At 36.9% G+C, this 22,280-nt stretch overlaps 1 protein-coding gene across 2 annotated transcripts in view; it reads right to left on the reverse strand.

Annotated features, from left to right (window-relative positions):
- AKT3 (AKT serine/threonine kinase 3) overlaps positions 1-22,280 on the reverse strand; it is a 150,533-nt gene that overhangs the window by 29,384 nt on the left and 98,869 nt on the right. For both annotated transcript variants that reach the window (XM_017806714.1, XM_017806713.1), the window contains exons 7-10: positions 18,763-18,828; positions 17,079-17,147; positions 9,939-10,061; positions 7,854-7,982 (exon numbers count right to left, since the gene is read on the reverse strand). In XM_017806714.1, the coding sequence (XP_017662203.1) occupies positions 7,854-7,982; positions 9,939-10,061; positions 17,079-17,147; positions 18,763-18,828 (387 nt within the window). The remainder of the gene's footprint in view (positions 1-7,853; positions 7,983-9,938; positions 10,062-17,078; positions 17,148-18,762; positions 18,829-22,280) is intronic.

Raw genomic sequence — 22,280 nt, forward strand, 5'->3', positions numbered from 1 at the left:
TGGAAAGTTGATCAGGTACTCTAACTCAACAGTAAAACTGAGACTACATAATTAGCTCAGCACTAAAAAGATTATATTCAAAGGGAGGAACAAAACCCAGAAATATATCCACACGAGTTCACACATCCATCTTGACTGAGTCTGTCTGCACTTTATTGCCTGAGGCACAGTATAAGATGCTACAAGAAGCCTACTTCTGGACAGTCACTGCCTGTGTCTTCTTTCCAAGTTACCACAGGGCAAGGAATAAAGGACTCTCATATTTACAAGCATGTAAGAAATCTCACAGAAATCCTTGGAGAAGCAAAGACACTAAGTCGACAGTAGAAGTAGAATGGAAAGACAATGCAATTCCTTAATGCAGCAGATATTGCTTCTAGTTCTAGGTGAAAAATAATTGGAAAATACCATCAAGGCACAAAACCTGAATGATGGAGGTATCTGTTTCCAGGACTCTATCATGCACAATATAGCATTTCTGCTTGTAAATGCACTTCTTAGTACAGTTTTAACATGAAAAGAACAAACGAGAGTAAAGCTATAGAACCAAACTTATCTCCAACCCTTCAAAAATACATTAGCCTCACTTTAAGAGAATTTCATACACAAAATTCTTCTTATCTTTTTGGAGCACCGCCACTACAGGCCTCTCAGGTCTTTAGCAAAACCGCTATGAACCAGAATACCAGTATGTTTTTATCAGTGTAGACAATTTGTTGGAGTGTCTCCTTATCCTTTTTCTAAAAAAGGAATTAACAGAAGTGCATAAAATAAAAAGAACCACAGTTACAACAGGAACTATCCCCTCCCCTAAATAAACCCTAACAATCAATATTCCTTAGTGCTCACCAGAGGTAAAGAAACACGAGTGAGAACTTGCCCTCTAGAGCATGATGGAAGAATGAGACTAACATGAAGTTTCTTCTCCACTCTCTTTTTTATAGCAATTTCCCAACTCTTAGAAGTTCACACTGGCCCTAAAACCTTGTAAATGCATATGCCATGTAGCAGCATCTTAACAGCAGCTTTCCCTTAATTTGTGGCATTTCCCACAAATTCTCTTTTTCATCCAGTAGTTCTGAAGGTGGAAAATAATGACTATTATTTATACAAATGTTGCATGGAATTTTAAAAAGTACATTAAATTTAAAGAGAAAGGAGATTAAAAGGAAACTGCACAAGCCACGACAAAAATTATTCTGTCCTTCGGTTCCTCTATATTCCTACACAAACAAGTCTTCAGCAAGCTTCTCTTCATTTTTAAGTTGCTCATCAATTTCTCCTGCCGTTTGTGTCTCTTTGCAACACATTCCATTAGTTTTTCATAATAGAAAATTAACAAAATAACACAGTTGTCTTTAGCCCAAACTCTCTTTCCTGCCTAAAATCACATTTTTCCCCATAAGAAAAACTTAGTTTCAGTTCATATCAGATGAGCTATGCAGTAGATCATTATATTCGCAGTCCAAAAAATTACCAGACTGGCAAATATCCTGATCCAATCCAAGCAAGCATAAAAAGAATTAAATAAATGTACAGCTGCAACAGCGACAAAATGGTTTTTCTGAGTCTATCTCAACTTTTTATGATCTGTATATACCACTACATTCTTAGAAAATTCAACTTCAATTCCTGTAAACACAGGAAAAGTGTGCTTTTTTCTTGCTATAATCACACCTGCAGTACAGGGTAGCATGCTTCCCCTTGCTGAAACTCGCTGAACTTTGATGACCAGGTTCAAGATTATGTCAAAGCCATATCCTTCCCAAAAAGAAAAGCTGTAAGTAAGAAATTACATGAAATGTGAGGAGAGACAGCAGTTCCTTCTTGATAAAAGAGTTCTATCTTTCACTTCTCTGAGACAAAAGTCAGGGCAATAATTGATTACACATGATCTCTCTCAGGCCCATTTTTAAAAGAAAGATCACCAAAAAAATACCAGCCAAGCAAGCATTGTGGAATTGATCGTTCTATTTCATTCATCTTCACTGGTCCTACTTTAAAATACGTTATGACATAAACATCTTCTATGCCTATGGATAAAGGCTATGAATCTTATCTATCACATACCTTTAAGTGATAGTAACTGCATAAGCCATATTGAAATATTTGCCTTTTTTTTTTTAATGAGAGGCAACTGTTCTTATAGGAATATATCCATCTAATCCGTACATATGTACAATCTTGTACATATTCATCTACGAAATCTGTGCTTTTTATGCTAATAAAACATAACTATGTCTTACCCTTTTCCCTTTATTAGAACACACCTACATATCACTGATCATCTACATCTTTGAAGAGTTATTTGAATGACATCCACGAAGTCCCTTACAGACTTGTTCATCATCAAAACGATTTCTCTCCTGTTACTAAATAGATTAAAAGCTTCAAAAGTAATTTCTGGTATTTAAAACTTGTCTCTCCTGTGACATCAGAATTTAGTACCACATTGACTGCTTTCCTATAATGACGATTGTGTACCTAAGTCCTAAGAAATTGAACTCAAATGCAGAGATCCAGAAACTATAATCTAATCTAAGAAAACACCCTTATAAATTTTCAGAATCAAAAGAACTTTTATTTGTCTGCCCAAGTAGTGTAATTTCCTGAATGTTCTATTAAAGAAAGTCTGTATCTTTATTAGCAGATCTTTGATCTTCGATGGTGTCTGTCGTGGGTTTACTAGTTCCCCCCCCTACCTGGACCTGAAGATGGTTAGTTCCAGGGTGGACTTCCTGATGCAGACCAAGGAGGAGAACCAATGGAAAGTTTTAGTAACGCCTCTGCGAATGACACATTTAAGAAAGGCGGAAGAGAAGGTTGTTGCGCAGAAGAAATTCCAGCCAGAGAAGAGCTGCCTGGGGGCTCTTTGGGCGGCCTCGCCGCCTCCCCCCACCACGGCAGGGGAGGGGCGATGGCAGGCTGGCCGGGCCTCCAACTGAGTTGGGACGGGCCGAAGGGCCCTGCTGCGGCGCAGCTGCAACCAGGATGGAACAAGTGGATGCATGAAATGAAGGAGGATTACTATCCTGCTGTGGGAGGCCTAAGAGGGAGTGAAGTCTTTCGGAAAATTTCTAACTCTGAGAGAGAGAGAAGCCATGTTGGAGCAGTTTATTCTGGGTAGGACTATGTAGCCCTGTGGGGAATCCACGCTGGTATAATACCCTCTGTCAGAGACTATATTCCATCAAAAACCATCAGGGTATAGAGACTGAGCTGCAACCCAGAAAGTGTGGCCCAGGGGAGGGGTGGACCCAACTTGGAGGGATCCCCCAGGAACTTATTCCCGTGGGAGGGACCCCACAGAGCAGGGGAAGGACTCAGAGCTTTGGCTCCCCTGTAATCTGTGGTGAAGATCATGGTGAGACAGGTTGTCCCCCTGCAGCCCATGAAGGACCACTGGGGTGCAGAGACCCCCCTGCACCCCACAGAAGAGAGACCTTCAAGTGCGACAGATTTGGAAGAGCTGTCGCCCTGGAGATAATGGAAGAGGGACTCTCAAGTGTGGTAGATTTGGAAGAGCTATCATCCTGAGAGTAAAGAAGGGACTTCTCCTCCTGCACTGATGCAGGGGGTCGAGGGGTGGTTAGAAAGTGTGCTTAACACTGTTTGTTTTATTACTTTTTAGTTTTTATCCTGTTAGCAATAAATTTTAATATTATCCTCACATCAAGTCTGTCTTGCCTGTGTGACCCCTCCCAACTTTTAGCAATTTTGTAGGGGTTTGAAATCCGGCCAGAGTAAATCCATGACAAATGGTCAACTGAAAACTATCAAAATTCAAACTGCTTTTAAATGTCTCACAGGTATATTACAAGGTATATTTACAAGTACTTTCTCAGTTTTTTCCTTTCTTTATTGAGCAAGTGATACTGTCCTGTCTTTGTCACTGCAAAACAGCAAAAGAAACATGTTTTCTGAAAAAAAAGTCAAGAATACATCTCTGTTTCCTAAATGGGATCACAATTCATCTTTTTCTCATTGGATCTATCAATATTTTGTGACACCACAATGATCTTTAATTTTGTCAGCTTACTTTGAAGAGTAACAACAGAAACAGACTCCTAAGAAATAGTCTCTTCTTCCCGAAAAACTACTAAGAAGTGAGAAATTATAACATATTTTATACCTTTCAAACAGGGAATACCACAGATTCTTACAGCAGAGGGAAGTATTAACTATTACCATTACATTTACACACATACACAAAAATGAGGTTTGCATTAATTCTACTGTAGATGAAAGAGGAATTTCACTATCTATCAGACAACCAAATTATTCTCAAAAGACTATATGATTTCACAAATAAAAAGTTACTTGCTCATTCTTCAGTAAGTGTGATAAAAGGTAGATCTGTATGGCAATAAATGTAAGCCCTGCTATTTGACAGTAGCAACTATTTTCTTCTTAGAGGATGTGTTCATACCCTACCATCTTTTATGTTTGACACATAACAATGTAAGACAAACACAGACAATGCTATTTTAGTTTTCTTCAAACTGTAGAACACTGGCGTTGGATAACAGGGAAGGACTAGGAGAGAAGAATAGGAAAGGAATGTACCTATGGACCACATAGCCAGAAGCCCTGCACACCCTGAACAGCACAGTGCATGCTGAAGGTATACATAAACTTCCACATGAGTTCCACAAATGATAAATCAGTGACAGTCTAGAAAATAATTCTATCGCCATAGACAAAAATTGACTCTAACCTGGCAAGTCCATTACAGTTTTTTTCTATGGCCTACCATCCATTTGGTCTGTGCACGGGCAGGGGCATTTTTCTGGATCTGCCAATTATCTACACAGTCAGTGTCAGGTCCTATATGAAAGGTCAGGGCCCATCTATATGAGATGAAAGAGCCTTCTCAACAGGGGGTTGAAAGAATTATTTTGATCCCCAAAACATAAGGTTTGTAAGGAAAACGCAGCAACACGTATGTTAATTTCCTGATCAAGAGTAATTCTGAAGTTGCCTTGGGAAATAATTCTGTATGGATCCACAAGGACACCTTCACCAGAGAGAATGTCATGCAAGAAGGAAATACACCTTACTCTGGCTTAGCTACTTCCCTGTTTTCCTGTTGGAAGCAACTGCAATCTAGTTTTTGCAAAAAGATGGAATAGCAAGCAGGACTCTAAGCCCCAAACAATGGTGCAAAAGGCATTTGGAGAACCAAGTATTGTTTGGTACCAAATTCACAAAACTGAATTAATACAAAAGAAAATGTTAAGTCAGTTCTCAACCTGGGTATAGATCCCTGCCAGTACAAGGTTCATGAACAGCTGCTTCCTGGGTGGTGGGAGCCGCCTCAGGCTACCCCTGTATGTTACACCAGCTAACAAGTACATGGGAAGCTGAACTAGCTGAACTAAAAGGCCTACAGAAGAGATGCACACACCACAACTGACAGAGGTGAAAGAAGAGGATGCAAGGGTGTTACTAAAAGGACAGATGCCAAATGGATTTCTACCCATAAATGGAGAATATCTTGCTTCTAAAGAAAGGCTAAAAGGCATCTACCTTTACACTTACCACAACCAGGCAAAACATAAGTATATGCTGCCATTTTGTCTTGGGATAGACAAGCAGGAATTCACCATGGGAACTGGATTAAAGTCCAGTTGTAACATTTGGTTCTCATGATCTTAAGTTTGTCACAAAGTAATAGATCTTTGCTATCTGGTAATCATTTCTCTGGCATGAACTGCAAAGAGAAGTGATCTTTGCACATTCATTCTCTGAAACACACACACACAAATAGATTGGAGGACCCAGTCTCTTGATGGGTCCCTTTATCAGCCAGCTGCTCCATCTATAAAAATAGATACAACTGTCTCAAGTGAGCAACTATCCAGCCAATGCACTGGTACACACTATTGTAGTAGCAGAGAGTACAAAGGGAAAGTTTATTTTTAGCAAGGTTGTTCACATACTGCTAATTTCACTCTTTTACATAAGGATGTGTGGATAAAGATGTTGAGTTGTCTTATGCCGTATCAGTAACCTATCTAGGTTGCTTGCTCTAAACACTTTATCTCTGAGGTAAAAGGGAATGAGTTCTCTTGTTCCCAGGGTTAACAAAGAGTCAATTTCCTTCAAGACGGATTTTTACAAGGTGGGTCTCCAAAAATATTCATAATGGGAGGTGGAGGAGACAAGTGGGACTTCTAGAGGATAGAAAAGCAAACTGGATTGAGTAGCTTGTGGTAAGTGTCTAAAACCCAGAATCAAACTTGCCAAGCTTGATGAAAGAGAGCTAACATGTTTTCAAAAGTGAGAGAAGGAGAAGCAGATGAAAGCAACTGAATGGGATATTTGCACTATTCGAGAATGTTTTCAAGACTGCTGACAAGAAGACAATGGAGGAGCTAAGAGCCAGCACACACAAGAAATGTGGCCACTCTAACCAAGCCAAACAGGCGGATCTGCAACTTCTTCTAAGTAGCCATAAAAGATTCAAAGCAGGCCAAAAATAGTTCTGGAATCCTGCAATGTAGATAACTGTTAAGTGTCTCTGCACTAAATACAAAGGAGAGGTCAGAAATTGCCAAACAGAATAGCAACAATCTGCAAGCAAGTCTCTCTCGGAGTCTAGGGGATGGAATTCTACTAAGGAGGCCAGGTATCAGCGAGTTTATCTTCACAGCTCATGTAGTTGGTGACTCACCAAACAGCTGAAATGAACACATTTAGCCAACCAAAATTATTTAGGTACTTCAAACCTGCAGTGTGAGAGAATGACTGTTCAGATTTCTCTTCACTGCTGAAAGAATTAAGGAAGACAGTACCAGATGGATAAGGAGAAAGTTGGTGGTTCCTGATATTTCCTTTACTGTTGGAGAAAAAGCATGTATCAAAAGATCTTGCTATGATCCAAAATGGTTTCATCAACTCCACATACCATATTGACTCATAACCAACTATCAGCAGTTTCAATTTCCTCCCTGAGTGTAAACTGGAAAAGATTTCAAACTTCAGAGATTTAGAAAGACTCTCAAACATGCAAACATCCTAAAATCTTCATTTCCAGACAGCACTATCCAGAAGGTGATGTATATCAGTTTCTTTGACATCCCTTAATTGTAAGATTTAGAATAAAAATCAAAATGCAATCTAAACTGCTTGTTGAAACAGGCTCCAGGGCTTGTGGCTGCTACTCAGGATTCAGTTCTGCTGACAGTAAGAGAATAAAGAGCTACCCTGAATCAGGGTCTCCTCCCTTCAAACTAAGGCATGTTCCTCTTTAAAGACAATATGAAGTTTCTGGTGGTGCTGTGTTGCTGCAAGAGGTGGGAAATCCTCAGAAAACGCTTCAAATCCTTCTTAAAACAAATGGTAGAACTTCTGCTTACATACTAGGAAACAGCTCAGTTTTGGTGTCCACCTCAACCAGTTCTCAGGTTTATACACTGAACTGTTTTCAGCAGAAATATCTAAAATTTCAACTCCCTCTTCCTGCAACTAGGAAGTTCAGATAAAACCCAAACTCAGTACCTTCCTATTTTCCCTTGCCTCCACTGAGGCTATATAAATGCTGGCTATACAGCTCAGTTAGGCAGGATCATATGTTCCAAGTGACAGACAGATGGAAAATTATTTTTTAAGAAATCATCGGAAGATAAAAACTTTAACAGAGGAAGGCAAACATGAGAAGGAAAGCGCACATTAGAGGCCTTTTTAAACAAAAGCAAAGCATCAATATACATACAATCACCTCAGAGAATAGCAGCACATTCCATTCTGAATAACAACTGTATAGTATTAATCAGGCAAACTGTCAGTCTAAAATTAAATGGAAAAGAAACATTTTGTACTGTATTATAAGAACATATTCTAAATCATACCTCGGGTGCCAGGTATTCTGGAGTACCACAGAATGTTTTCATAGTTGCTGCATCTGTGATTCCTTCTTTGCAAAGTCCAAAATCTGTAATTTTTATGTGTCCATCTTTATCCAACATTAGATTTTCTAACTGTGTATTGGGGAGAAAAATGTTCCCTTAGTATTTCTTAACAGGACAGGTTGATGCATTACACCAATTTTGTAAAAAAGATAGAGTTATCTTTGCAACAGAATGTAATTTGGTTTTAATTTAAAAAAAATTACAGCACCTATTATATTACAGCATTTAACAGTGTTTACTGTCATACAGGTTAAATAATTAGTTAATACTTTAATATAGTTTATAATAGTAAATCTCAGGTCAATCAAAGCATGACCCTTCATTCTGAAGTTTTACAAATTTGGTGCATCTTCCATAGAACAAAAGGAAAAGAATTTTCTAAACATTCTGAAGATGCAATCAAGCAATTCAAGGTTGCAACCATGGCTGTCATTTGGTAAGACTTCATAGGTTTCCTTTGCTCTAACATGACCTTCACTTGTCAAGATACAGTTTACTTACTATACAGTCATGAAACAGCATATATCCATAAATCCTTAAAATACCTCCATCTTCCGCAACCTTTTCAATAACAGACAGAAGTAGGGATAAGGCAGCTACTGTCAAAAACCAAAACTCTGAAGTAAATTCCTCTTTGTCTACTTGCAAAGGACACTTCTTAAGTGGTCAATATGTACCTCTGCATGCTTTGCACTGCTTTTTAAATACGATTCTTGCTTTGAAATACGAAATGGCTAATATCACTTTCCAAAAAGTTTTTAATTAGCAGTACTTAAAATACAGACAGAACTGAAACAAAGGAAAATATATTCTGAACAAATTTTCTCAACAAAAAACATTTTTTTTTCGAATTATAAGGTATGTAGTGAAAATACCAATATAGAACAATCATAGCCCTGTCTTTCTAAGTCTGTATAAAGCCTGAAATATAATTCAAAGGTATAGATTTCCTGTTGAGTCTGTGTCATACAAAGAAAACTAAAGTAGATGACACCAGAAATAAAAGAGTAATGATATAAAATTTCTCCTTCTTTATTATTTAGAATTTAAATAAAAATTCACCTATCATTCCTTGACCAGAGAATTCCATATTTTTCCAAGATGCCACAGCGTTTTCTGTTAGTATGACAGATTCTGCTACAAACAGGTAATGCAGTATTTTGTTTTCTGTCTGCCTCCCTGAGCAGAACTTGCCTACCACTGCCTCCTTCTCCTTGGTTCCTGTACAAAGGATTCCATGAATGAATTCCACTAGTGTGCATGTACAGTCGGAAAGCAAAATTTCCCGTATATGAAATTAAAGGCTTGACACAGAAATAAAACAGCCTTATCATGGAATTTAGAGATTCCTCCTACATAAGTTAGAAAATGTTCCTGCTGAAAACAGAAGTTATTTTCCATAGAACATGGTCATACTGTGACACAGAGTACCTGGATCAACAGAGTGCCAGGCAACAGAGGATAAACAACTGTATACGCAGGCAAATCTAAGACAAACCACATTCTATTAATATGAATTTTTCCCAAGACACAAAAGACAAAATAATTTTGAAATTAATGCTGAAATTCTTTTCCTATTGAAGTATTCTGAACTGTTTTAAATGTCTTCGCATCACAGAAAAACATACCTCTTTGCTGAGATAAACAGAATGCAGTCACATTGTCCCAATTCACCATTTCCCTCGTTTGAGGACACTGAGAATTGTATTTGAGATTTGTGTTGAAATCCAAGTTAAGTAATAGGGCAGGGGGTAGGGAGGATGAGGATCAGAAGTTTAAATCTTCTTCAGATGTTGTTATTACAGGATGCTGTTTCATTTTTTAATCATTAAAGTCAGGGAATGTACCCATCTAGAGATTACTGTATCAAACAACTTCCTCCAGCACACACAGAACTTAAAACTGAACACAGATTTTTTTTTTCCCATTAACTCTGAATAGTGCAACCTTATAATTACTTTGTGTTTGTCCCCATAGTCTCTGCAAAAACAAAAATTTGATTAGTTTTTTCCTTTCTTTTTTTACCTTGAGATCACGGTACACAATCTTCCCAGAATGCAGATAGTCCAGGGCAGAGACAATTTCTGCACCATAGAAGCGTGTGCGGTCCTCTGAGAACACCCGCTCTCTCGACAAATGGAAAAACAGCTGCAGGGTAAACAGCAGGGACAGGATTGTAATAATTACTGATTTAGTGGGGGAAATTAACACAAACATAAAACACCTCTCATCACCATATTGTGATGATAGATAGTGTACTCTCAGTGGACACTCAGCACTCTTAGACAGCAGCTGGCTTATCTTTTCCAGGTTTCCAAAGGGAGAAAGCGAGCTGTTAAATCAGCGTTTTAATCAATATACCAATCTTGTTTAAGGCATTCTGCTTGCTACTCATTTAACCTTCAGTTACCAGAGGGAAAAAAAATAGTATGCAACAGTGTCATTCTGTACTTCTCCCTCTACCACTTCCTTGAAATTTTGCTTTAAGCCACTGGAAGATATCACTGAAATACCTAGACTCCGGTTCCACTTTATGTTTTTCAGTACTTTAGTAACCCTTCTTTGAACTGAAAAAAGTCTAGCTCTTCAACAGTCTTCGACTGAACAGGTGAACAGGCATTTTACAAAAACAGCACATTCATACTGCTAGCAATATCACAGTCACTAGAAAAAGGAAATAAACAACTGCTTAGAGCTTATAAAAATAAATCTATGAATTTAGTGTATTTCTTTGCTACAATGTAAATATTTCTTTGCAGGCTTTGTCTCTTCTTTAATACTTTATAAGTAACATCACTTCACAGACACTTCTTCAAAACTGAAGTCTTTCAGCGAAAAATACTCATTACATATTGCCAGTAATTTCAGCTGCAATGAAAAAGTGTGAGGTGAAGCTCTGTAAGGTTGTCAGCATCTTAATGGATAAAATATCACCCTCAGAACTTAGAACAACATCTAAAAAAGCACAACTGGCTATTTAATCCAAATGTTCTCCAAAATGGCAAGTTTCATTTACTGTGTTAAGAAAGTTTGGGTAAGTCCTCCAGTAAAGATTAGCGAGTATATTTCTGTATTCTGCTTAAAAATGGGCCATGTTACAACTTTTTTGGGTTTACCACAAGAACTAACAATCAACGAAACAAAAATACAGACAATGTTATCATTTATAAATTAGACATAGACAGTAAAATCCATAACATCAATGCAGCTTTTTTATTTTCACAGCTAAAAGGATCAAGTAGATTAGAATTTTAAAATGACAAGGTAGGTAAAAAAAAAAAAATCCCAAAAGCTAACCAATCAAAAAAACAATTATGTGATTAATCCATCCTTACTACCACCTACTTTATGTCTGTAGGAAATACACACTCTATTCATGTGGCACAGAACAGTGGAGGAATTACTGCAACTATTTTCAGCAGGTAGACTTCTGGATGTGGTACTCGGGGATATGGTTTAACGGGTGGTTATGGTGGAGGTAGGTTGATGGTTGGACTAAATGGTCTTGCAGGTCTCTTCCAACCTTGATGATTCTGTGACTTTTCAAAATGTAACTAAAAAGTCACTGCTATGAACTAGAACTCAGCTTCTTTCCTGACAGCTGTAATTCAAAATAGGTGTATCACCTTATTCTTAACCTAAACAAACCTTTCAGTAAGCCTTTTGGCAGCATATATCTGTATAAGCAGAGACTTCACAGAAAACAGAAACTGCACTATGATTTAAAGAAAGTATTTCATTTTTTTTCATTGTATCTGTATTCCCCTTTTAATTTCTTTTCCAATTGTCAAGGCATCCTGTATAAAAATGGCATACCTGCATGATGAGGAGGATCATTATTTTGTAGGTGTGCCTACTGCTCCTGTTGCTCATTTCCCTGTTTAAGCACCAATCCCTGATGGTGACATGAGCCCTCCCTGTAGTAACTTGCTCTCTGGACTGCACCCGCTTAACAGCCAATGCCAACACAAGACCCATCCAGACTAAGCAACTAAGTCTGACTTCATGATGTCCCTCACATATTACAAAACTGGGAAAAGAACAAACAAATTTCCCAATTTGTGTGGTCTTTTTCACATATTTTTGCAATATTTAAATAAGAGATACCACTAAGTAGAATTTCATCCAAAGAAAAATATAAAAATGTATGTAATTTATGCATTTATGTCTGGTTTGTGATCTCTTTCATAAATAATGGCCTAATGCCACTCATTTTTAAGAGTTTTATTTGTTTTGATGGATTAAAAGTAATTAAAAATAGAGGTCAACACAATCAAAAAATTTATAACTTCCTGTTAACCCTACATTCATATCTATGCTAAAGGATTATTGCTATTTTCTCTATGAAACAGACTAATCCAGTAGTTGAGCAGCAGTCTTAGAAAATTCTAAAACCTCAGGATACTTGTCAGCAATGCAGTTGTATTAGTTTCTACTTAAAGTGTCCCAACTAAAACCTGAGAGTTGATAACCTGAAAAGTTAACAAAGGAAAAATTTATTTTCTTTAGTGTTTATTTCCAACAAAACTATTTATTTTAACTAAAAATACTAACTTCAACATAAAATGACCAGTTAGAAAAAACTAACAACCGTTCTGTGATTGCCGAAGAAACTATGAGTTCCTGAGTCAGTTTATTGACACTACAGTCACTCTTCTTCATATTATTTTAGCATCTGAGTTGTCACCAAACCATACATCTACCTTTGAATGAAGAATGTACATTTAGATATAAAAATGCAGGTTTCAAGTGCATTCATACACTCAGATATATGCTAAAAATACTAAAGCAGATTCTAAAATTATAATAGGGAGAGCAGGAGATTACATCATTATTTTCAGCTAATTATTTAGTTGGTTCAGTATTTTGGAATAATTCTGTCACCACGTTCTATTTACAATTGTCGGGACTGGAAGATTACGTTTATTAAGTCAGAGAAGGAAAAGAAGAAAGTTGATTGAAGGTTATAAAAAATGTTTCCAACATTTGCACTATTTATTGACTTACAGTTATTAAATATGTGCTATAAAGCAATTGGAATTGCAATAGAAATAGGTTTGGCACAAAGAAAGCCATTTTGCACATAACAGTTTTATGGCATACACGAGGGTGTGATTATTACAGTGAAGACTGGAGCTACGAATTTCCTGGTATGCCTTTAAAAACTGAACAACAATGTCGCCATGAGGTTCTTTCCTAATGAAAAAATTTTAACAAACATCAAACATAAAAGTATATTCACCTGCAGATCCAAGTATGACAAATATATAAAAGACATAACCTTGTATCAATTGATACGTTAAACTTCTACACATGCTAGTGATTTACTTGGCATATTCTAAGTTGTATGTCTGGCTCCTACTCTGGTACTGGGTTTACTTAGCTCTGCATTTTATATTTGACTGTTGATTTTGCAAAGTACTCGCAGTGGCAGCCTTGAAGTTTTGAATTTTTTTTTATTGTTTCAGACTTCATATTGCTTCTAGGTACATTCTATACTCAAAGAAATGTAGCACCCTTATCTTGGATTATCATAATTTTAGGCTAAGGAACATTCTCTCATTTACTTATTTTTTGTTAGGTAGCTTGTACATCCTCTGCCTTTTTTTTTTCTAGACAGTAACAGCACTTGTTCAATTACAACAAACCATTTAGTTCTCTCCTGCCTAATGAATTGAAGTAAGAGCTGTGAAACAAAAATGCCAAGAGGAACAGAGATTCAGAATTCTCTGAGTGGAGAAATGATCTGAACAAATTTTAGAGTCTAGTTTTGTTATACACATAATTACCAATTAAGTTGGTTACAAAGTATGGAATCTGGAATTATCTTTAAAATGCAGAGCAAGGAAGTTAATGAACTTATCAGTCAGCTGAAGCAGTGTACTCTGCAGAGTAATGCATGTAATAGATTTCATTCCTAAATGCTTCTCAACATTTAAAACAAAATACTTGAAATAAAAAATGGGAAACATACGCTCGAAAATTATTCCCCAACAATAAAGAGCCATTTGGTCATTTCAGCTAAGCCAGATTAATGTTTTTACCCAAAATCAATTTTCAATATCTTAAGGCTACTTTAATGTTATTTCTTCAGTAACAAAGGTATTGAGAAGTAATCACAATGGCAGAAGTATCCTCCTATAGCTCTATACTACAACATTGTTTATGATCAATAGACATTGGTAAACATTTCATTCACAGAGTCCAACAGAAAAAAAAATAAAGAAAAAATTTAGTTTTCAGTCCCCAATTATTTCAAGACTGGGTCTTAAGCAGGACTTTATGATCCTTGTGGGTCCCTTCCAACTCGGCATATTCTGTGATTCTGTGAAAAAAAGTTGTCAGTATAAGGAAAACATATTTCCATCTGAATAATCCACTTGAGAAAATCCTCTAATGTTTTTTCTTTACTGTATTTATGTACATAATATGCTTTGTTTTAAAAAAAAGGAAGTTAAAAGGGAATTCGTCACTGTAATACTTTGTATGCTGTAAAAAAAGCACACACACAGACCAGGAAATCTGATGCAGTTCCATTTTCATTGTAACGTGTTCTCTTATTAACTGAGCCTAATTAATTTTAAGTTACATAGGCAAAGTAAGGCAAAGATAACTTTTTATTATTCTAGTGGGATATTAAATTTAACACGGATCTAGATTTTTTTATAGATACAGAAGATTCTTGCTTACAATTTCTTCTCCTCCAGAATGACATTTAGTGACCCCTTCCTTGACTGTTTCCTTTCTAGCTATAGCAAGAGGAACTGAAGACTCCTAGTACTGACCACACCTACCTGTACTAGGGCAGAAGCCTAAAATGTGGCATTTAGGTAAGAGTTAAGAATACGTATCAAAACTTCAAGAACTCCTTCATTTGGAGAACTGTTTGGGTAATAGTGCTCCTGACAGATATAATCCATGAAAATTCTCAACCAACCGACTCAGTCACAGCAGTTTAACTAAAAAGAAATCTTTAATCTAAAGGAATTTTAAACAGAAACACACTGAAGGCAGTACAGCACTGGAGAGAATCAAAAGCAACATGGTACAGCCACAGTCAATTTCCTACTGGAAGGATATAACTAAAAGATGAGTTTTCAACACCTTCAACAGTCAGAAAACATTCTAAGGAAATGAAACTTCCTTGGAACACAGGCAGAATAGAAGAGAGAAGCAGCAAAAGAAAAAAGTCTGTGTATCATATAGGTTAAAATGTTGGCTAAACTTTGTGCAGCTTACTTTTAGTAGCTCTGAGTTAATAACAAGGCTATTTTTACAAATACGAAGTCCTCTGTATTTTTCTTAGCAGACAGTGACTAAAGTCTGAAATTCACAAGAAAATTTGGTAAGATTAAAGATTCTGCTATTAGAAAAGAGAGCTTGTCCAACTTACTATTCTAGATCTCTAGTCAAAGAGAAGCACATAAGCAAATCAAGAGAATTTCCTCAAAGAAAACTGCCTATTCCAAAAAGCCATTATTTTCCCACTGTGGCAAAAATCTACAGTTAGCTTGCTGAATTAGGGAACCATCAGCAAAGAACATGAGCAAGACTGACATCATACCTGAAGCATCATACCTGGAAAAAAGTAACCCAGTCTTGGAAAAATACATTGCAACTATTCAAATCCCATAAGCAAAAGCAGACTGCCACCGAGAAATTCATGATACAAGATGCTTGCAGCAGTAGCCACAAAGTTGCACCACCCAATGCAGAGAAATGCATTGATCAAAATACAGTGTCAGAGTATCCTCAGTCATAAGAAAGTAATTGAAAACATCCTCTAGGCGCTCTGCTCTGCATTCAAATAGGACAGAAAGGTACCTTTTAAAAAGATTAATAGCTAAATGATAGGCTGATGTTAAAAACATACATTCAGAGTGTATCCCCAGAGATTACAGAAATACAATAAGGTTTTACACAGAGAAAACTATGAAGAATAGCTAGTTTATAAGGCAACACTTAAAACTCATTGCAGATAGCACTGACTTAGTATTGGTGACATAAGTTCAGTGTCAAATAAGCCAGCTGAGTGTCCAAGAGAAGGGTGTTATCCCATTACTGCTGAGGGAGATCTTTGTGTCTGGTTCAATGCCTGTGATGTCCAGAACTGGGTTTATACATATTGAGTCAAATAAGCCATCCTGCCATATGAGAACCATATAGCACCATATTTAGCCATGGTTGGTGGAGGACAGGTAAGAACAAGTCAGGATCCAAATGGGCCTCAGACTGACAAACTGCCAGAGCAACAAGTGCAAGACAGGCATTTTGGGGGTGTTTAGGCATTAGGGTTATACCTGAAGACAGTTTTATTGCAGGAGAAGACATCAAAAGCATAATGCAAAACATCATGCCAAAGAAATTCCTGAATGAAGAAACAGTTTTCTAATATTAGGAAAAAAAACCAAAAAACTAGTGGAAACACTTAGTCCTTTAATATTATCATGCAGTATATAGTAGACAAAGTAAGGAAAATCCCCTAGTTCATGTTGTAATGAGACACAATCTGAATAGCAAACAGCATCTAAAAGGTAGATAAAAGTCTTCTTAGATTGCAGTTCTCTAATTCCATTTGCTGGGTATCACTTTTGATATTTCATTCTTTAGTAAACAGCTGGAGGACAGCAACAGCTTAAAAGCGAACAACACTCTAAGAAGTTCAGTGTTGTAGTTGAAATTTCCAGAGTACACAGCAAGTGAAGGGGATAGAAGTACTGAAAAATATGAATGCTCCACTCTTTTCCGATAGATTTTTGCAATAGCTACAGCAAAGAAAGCACATATTTCATATTAGGACAAAAGTAAGACTAGTCAACAGTGGTTTTGCTTGTTTACACTAGATTATGATTGTTTCATGCCAGAACGTGTTATAACATGCTTAATGAAAAAAACCAATAAGCAAGCTATTTGCAATTATTTCACTACCATGAAGTTATCTTTCACTATACAGGAGTCTAATTTTTCCAAAATAGGAAGTAGTTTTGACAGCAAAGACATAAAACATGTCAACTGTTGTTTTTTACATAAAACAGTTCCAAAATTTTTTTAAAAGCCCTTCAAATTTACCAGAAAGCAAAAAAGGCAAGAAAAATTATAACCTTTAAAGTGTAAGCCAGTGACAGTATTACCATTACAAGCACAAAACATCTTTCTTAAACTTACCTCTCCTCCATTGACATACTCCATCACAAAACACAAACGATCCTTTGTCTGGAAGGAATATTTCAAGGACTTGCAAAGAAAACAGCAAAATCAAACCAATTATCATCTTGTATTAACCCAATTTCTTGTACTTAAAACTGTAACAAAATTTAATTTTATCTTTTTAAGTAGAAAATTCTGACTTTAGTGAGAACTTTCAGAGTAATTAAGTGTAATCTCCTATCTGGAATTTGAGATGAATTAACACAAAAACTTTCAAGTCTTTCTTCACCTCTGCCACATGGCCACTGACATGAAAACATTTATGACAACATGACATGCTTCTCACAATAAAATAATAAATGGTTACTAAAACAGACAGTTTTATACTACATTTCTTACTGCCATACACAGTATCAGCTATTCCCACTCATCTTATTTTATGATGCCCACTTCCACAATGCCCACGAAGAGAGAAATTATAATATTCTTTTTAATTTCTCCTAAATGAAATCTTAAAAGTGATCTTAACCTCCAGCCTGCTTTTATTTCCAAAGCAAGGACTCTCCAGTTTCACATACTATGGAATATTAAAAACACTGAGTGCCAAATTAATATATTTATTTACATATCATTTTAAAGTTGTAACAGATGTTAATTAAAATTTTTGACTTATCAATGTTGATTTCATTTTGATTGGAAAAAATGATATCATAAAAAATCTACAGGTGAAGACAGCCTAAGAGAAAGGAAATTCAGTAGAACTACATGTAAGAAGCATAAGGAGACTCATGTGACTTAAATTCTGCATTTCTCATTAAAATACTTGTTTTATAATAACAGAAAGATAAAAAGATACAACTGCAGTTAACATTGTTGCATTATTTGACTGGAGGCAGGGCTACTCCTGCTTACCTTTACACTGTAATTTAAGAAACATTACAGAATCTCTTTTCCCTGGACTGAATTTCCCAGAATATTTTGGCCAAGCAATGTAAATGCAATCCTCTGCTTTCTAAAAGGTTTGTGTTTCTAAAAAGGAAAACTTCCATGCTATACTTTGACATTTTAATACCAAAAAAAAAAAAGATATTTCCCTGTCTTAACAATGTGCTAATCATATTTTGAAATAAATGAAAATATTTTCTAATATATTCTCATAGAAGTGGAATGAGATTTAATTCTACAGAAGAAAGCCAGTTGTAAACTTAACCATAATTTCTCATAAGTCTCAAAATTTTCATCTTCTTTTCTGTATTTTCCCTCTATTAATTATTAACAATGTGAAGACAAAGATAGTGGGGCTAGAACTTGAGCTTTGTGGCTCTATGGGCTACTTATGTTGAACAAATAGTTATTTTTATTGTTTTGCTGAATTCTTATTTAAGTTTTCTTGGTAAAAATAAATTACACTCTGTGACATCAACAGCTTTTATTTTAAAAGTGTTCATATATAAAAATTGCACAAGTTACATTCTACAATTAAATTTGTTTTCAGTGCAATTAAGCTTTACAAAGTTATTAGAAACATTATTTCTGAACTTTTAATTACATATTCTGATAAAGGATATCATAGGGACCAGATAGCTACTGCTTGTTTACAAATCGTCCTGCGAAAGACTTCAAAATTTGTTTGTAAAATACATTCATAATGGATGTTGAAAATGACCTGCTAATGTACTTAAAACTAGTCTCCAATACCTACTGTTAAAAAAGGGTGTCTGGTGTTTTTCAGTACTCTGCTTTCTGTAAGTGTATGAGCCACTTCATCCTGAGAAATAGAGAGTAGAAGAAGTAGGTCTGAGTTAAGATACAAAACTGTTATTTAATTAATTACAAGAAAAAGGTCAACACTTCAAAAAGAGAAAGTTACAGTACAGTTTTGAAAAACGAATGAACCTTCACATTTTTTGAGAAAATATTTAAGTTTGACCAAAAAAAATTTAACATTTTTTTTAATTTGTTTTTCTTATTTTCTTGTTTTAAAGTGAAGTCTTGATTCAGGGAAGGAAGAAATTATAATATTGTATTTGACATCTTAAAAATATAGTCATCACAACGTCACAGTTCTGGTACGAATCACCTGAACAATGAATCTATAGAGAGACTGAACCAATTTGCAAGATCCATACACATGGAGTAACTGACAGGCAAATATAAAAATCAGTCCTCATTTAGCCCAGTGTCACACAGAGTCAGTTTTTCTGGTTTTAAACTTTAACTTGGTTTGGTGTTGGTTTTGTTTTTATCCACCCAGGCTGTCCTTAGGAGCCTGGCGGTGAGCAGTGCTCCTCTGACCAGGATGACCTCCTTTCCTGAGGACATTCTCCTCATTCTCAGGAGGTGGGAGATGTCCACACAATCTCCAACTCATTTTCAGCCACACTTGGGGAAAGAGGCAATTTGGAGAGAGACAGTGACACTCGCCTGCCTGTGAGCCTGAAGAGAGAGGATTAAAACAAGCCCTATACCAAAGTGAGAGAAGGAAACTAACCTGGTGCCTTCCCTTCCTGGGAAGCTCACCCGCTCTTATCCCCTACTCCTTCCACAGACTCTCCCCTCTCACCATCCCCTTAGGTGGGCACCACACAGGGGGCAAAGGAGCCTGGGCAGGTGAGGGCAAGGCCCCAGGGGCACGGCTGTGGCCACTCACACCACCAGGTCTGCAGAGAGCAGAGCTGTACAGGGGTGAGGGGATGAGGATGATGGGCAGAGGGCTTACCCTGCCCTACAACACAAACAGTTGACTAAGACTAGGGAGAAAACACAGCTCTTAGGGAGTTCACATTATGAATACCCAGCCATTTTATGCAATTCTGCATGTAATACCTACTGTGAATCCCCCTCCCCAGGCTGACAGGGGCCAGGCCTGAAAAGCCTGAGAGTCACTTGGCTGGTTTAGCCATTTCCTGTAGTGCTAAGCTACCACTGAGCTTTATATTACACAGAAGTAAAGACTAGCCTAGTGTGACTCAAACTTCAACCGTAATCCTGCAGAAGTAAATATACTTAGTCAGAGTATACTTTATTATTGCCACAAATAACACCAATATAACATTATTGTACTACACATACTTATGAGACGATGCTCTGAAGATAAGGTATTATTAAACTGGAAAGTAAACACAGATGTTTGGAGTTTTAAAATAGACTTTAAAAATTGTCAAAATAGGAAGTTAAACAACAACAGAGTTAGTTGTAATCAATTATGATGCCATTTAGCTGAATAGCAGTGCAACACTGAGTATATACACTACAACCACATACTAGGGGGAAAACAAACAAACAAAAAAAACTTTAAGGAAAAAAGCAAGTTTAAAAGTTTGTTTATTTTTTCATTTTTAAACCTCTGTAGTTCACCAGATATGCAGCATAAAAAGCTGGCAATGGGCAGTTTTTCTGGCATTGCCTCAGGAGTCTGTAATACTGGTAGCAATTTCCTGGTAAGTGTAATATTAATCTGTCATGAAAATTCAGGATCAACAGATTTAGTCTGAACTGGGCAGATGCTATACAGCTGTCAGTGCACCACTTTTCTGCCTCAGTATGCTGTTAGACCTTCTGTAGAGCTACTTTTTGCACAGGCAAGTAGCAATAGGACAAGGGGGGACGGTTTTAAACTAAAAGAGGAGAGATTTAGATTAAACCTTAGGAAGAAATTCTTTACTGTGGGAGCGGTGAGGCACTGGAACAGGTTGCCTAGAGAAGCTGCGGGTGCCCCATCCCTGCAAGTATTCAAGGACAGGTTGGATGGGCTTTGAGCAACCTAGTCTAGAGGAAGGTGTCCCTGTTCATAGGAGGGATTTTGGAACTAGATGATCTTTTAGATCCCTTCCAGTGCAAGCCATTCTATGATTCTAGAATGTATATTACATCACATTACAGGTTGAGTTGGGACTGCAGATCTATTTGCACTGATCTCCAGAATTAAACTGATAAATTGATAAATCCCCATGGCACGATCACACGCTGACTGCGCGAGACAGCTAAATTCAAACTCAAGTCTGCTTTGTTTTTAGTTTAGGAAGGAGTAGAAAAACTGGTATTTTAGTAAAAACATGAGCACTTCACTTCTGAAGATCTAAGTACGGTTTAAAAAAAAAAGCCTAAAAAAGCCTATTTTTTATTCTTTCATCAGTTTCTTATCAATATAGAACCGTACTATGGAAAACTTCGGGGACTCCCTTCAAAACAAAATTCCAGTTCTGAGGAAGTAAAATTTCAAAGACTGTGGTGCTTCCATTTTCTTCACAGGATGAAAGGCATCTTTCCTCACACAATCTTCTTGCTAGTCTACAAATAGGCAAAAAACCTGGTCTGCTTTAGGGAGTGCCAGGTTCTGCTCAATCTAGTCTACCTTTCTGTTTTCAAGTAAACAGATCAACAAACAGTTGTATCTCTGATTTCTTCAAAATCACTCTTGCTTTATACATACTTCCATGAACAAGAATTTTTGCTCATCAGAGATGAAGTTATCCAATAACCAGTTTTAACCCTTCTAAAAAGTCCCTGATATTGTAGCAGCCAGAAAAGTAAATGGAAAAACCCTAAAATTCAAACATCTGTTTTGTATGTTATTGATACAAAGCAATAAGCTGAAATGTTCTGAAGGCTGGAAGGATATAAACATGCAGCAGAAAAGGATGTCACAGGAGTCTGATCTAATACTCCCCTGAGGACCCCTCAGGTGCCAGGGGTGAGCAGAACACTGGATAAGGATGTCAGGATGGAGACTGGGCCACAGCACACAGTGGCCAAGGAGACTCTCAGACCCACAGGGCAGCCCACAGAGATTGTTGCCATGTCTTAAAAGGACCACTGAGATGCTCCTTCCCACGCAGAATCAAGAGAATGCAGAAGCAATACCCTCTTTTCTTCCTGTATGTCCTGATTATGAAGAAGGACACACTCTGTTCCTGTTAGTCCGAGCCATATACATGCTGACTAGCCTGCCAGCGCACACAACACAGCTGCTAAGGGCACACAGAACTCACAGTCTCTTCACTGCTGAAGACTTAAGTTTAAGTCTCTCTGCCTAAAACAGGGCTGGTTTTAATGAAACTCAAGGAAATATAACTGTCTGAGGCTTCTACTCCTCTATCAAATTTAATCAAAACTGATCAACACATTCAAAAGTTACTAGAAAGTGAGTGACAGACAAATGAACATAGAGATAGACTGCAAAACTCTTGTAAGCTCTCTTTTCATAGGTCAATGGGAAAA

Source organism: Lepidothrix coronata, unplaced genomic scaffold (assembly GCF_001604755.1).
Source record: "Lepidothrix coronata isolate B3197 unplaced genomic scaffold, Lepidothrix_coronata-1.0 Scaffold16, whole genome shotgun sequence".
Classification (NCBI taxonomy): domain Eukaryota; kingdom Metazoa; phylum Chordata; class Aves; order Passeriformes; family Pipridae; genus Lepidothrix; species Lepidothrix coronata.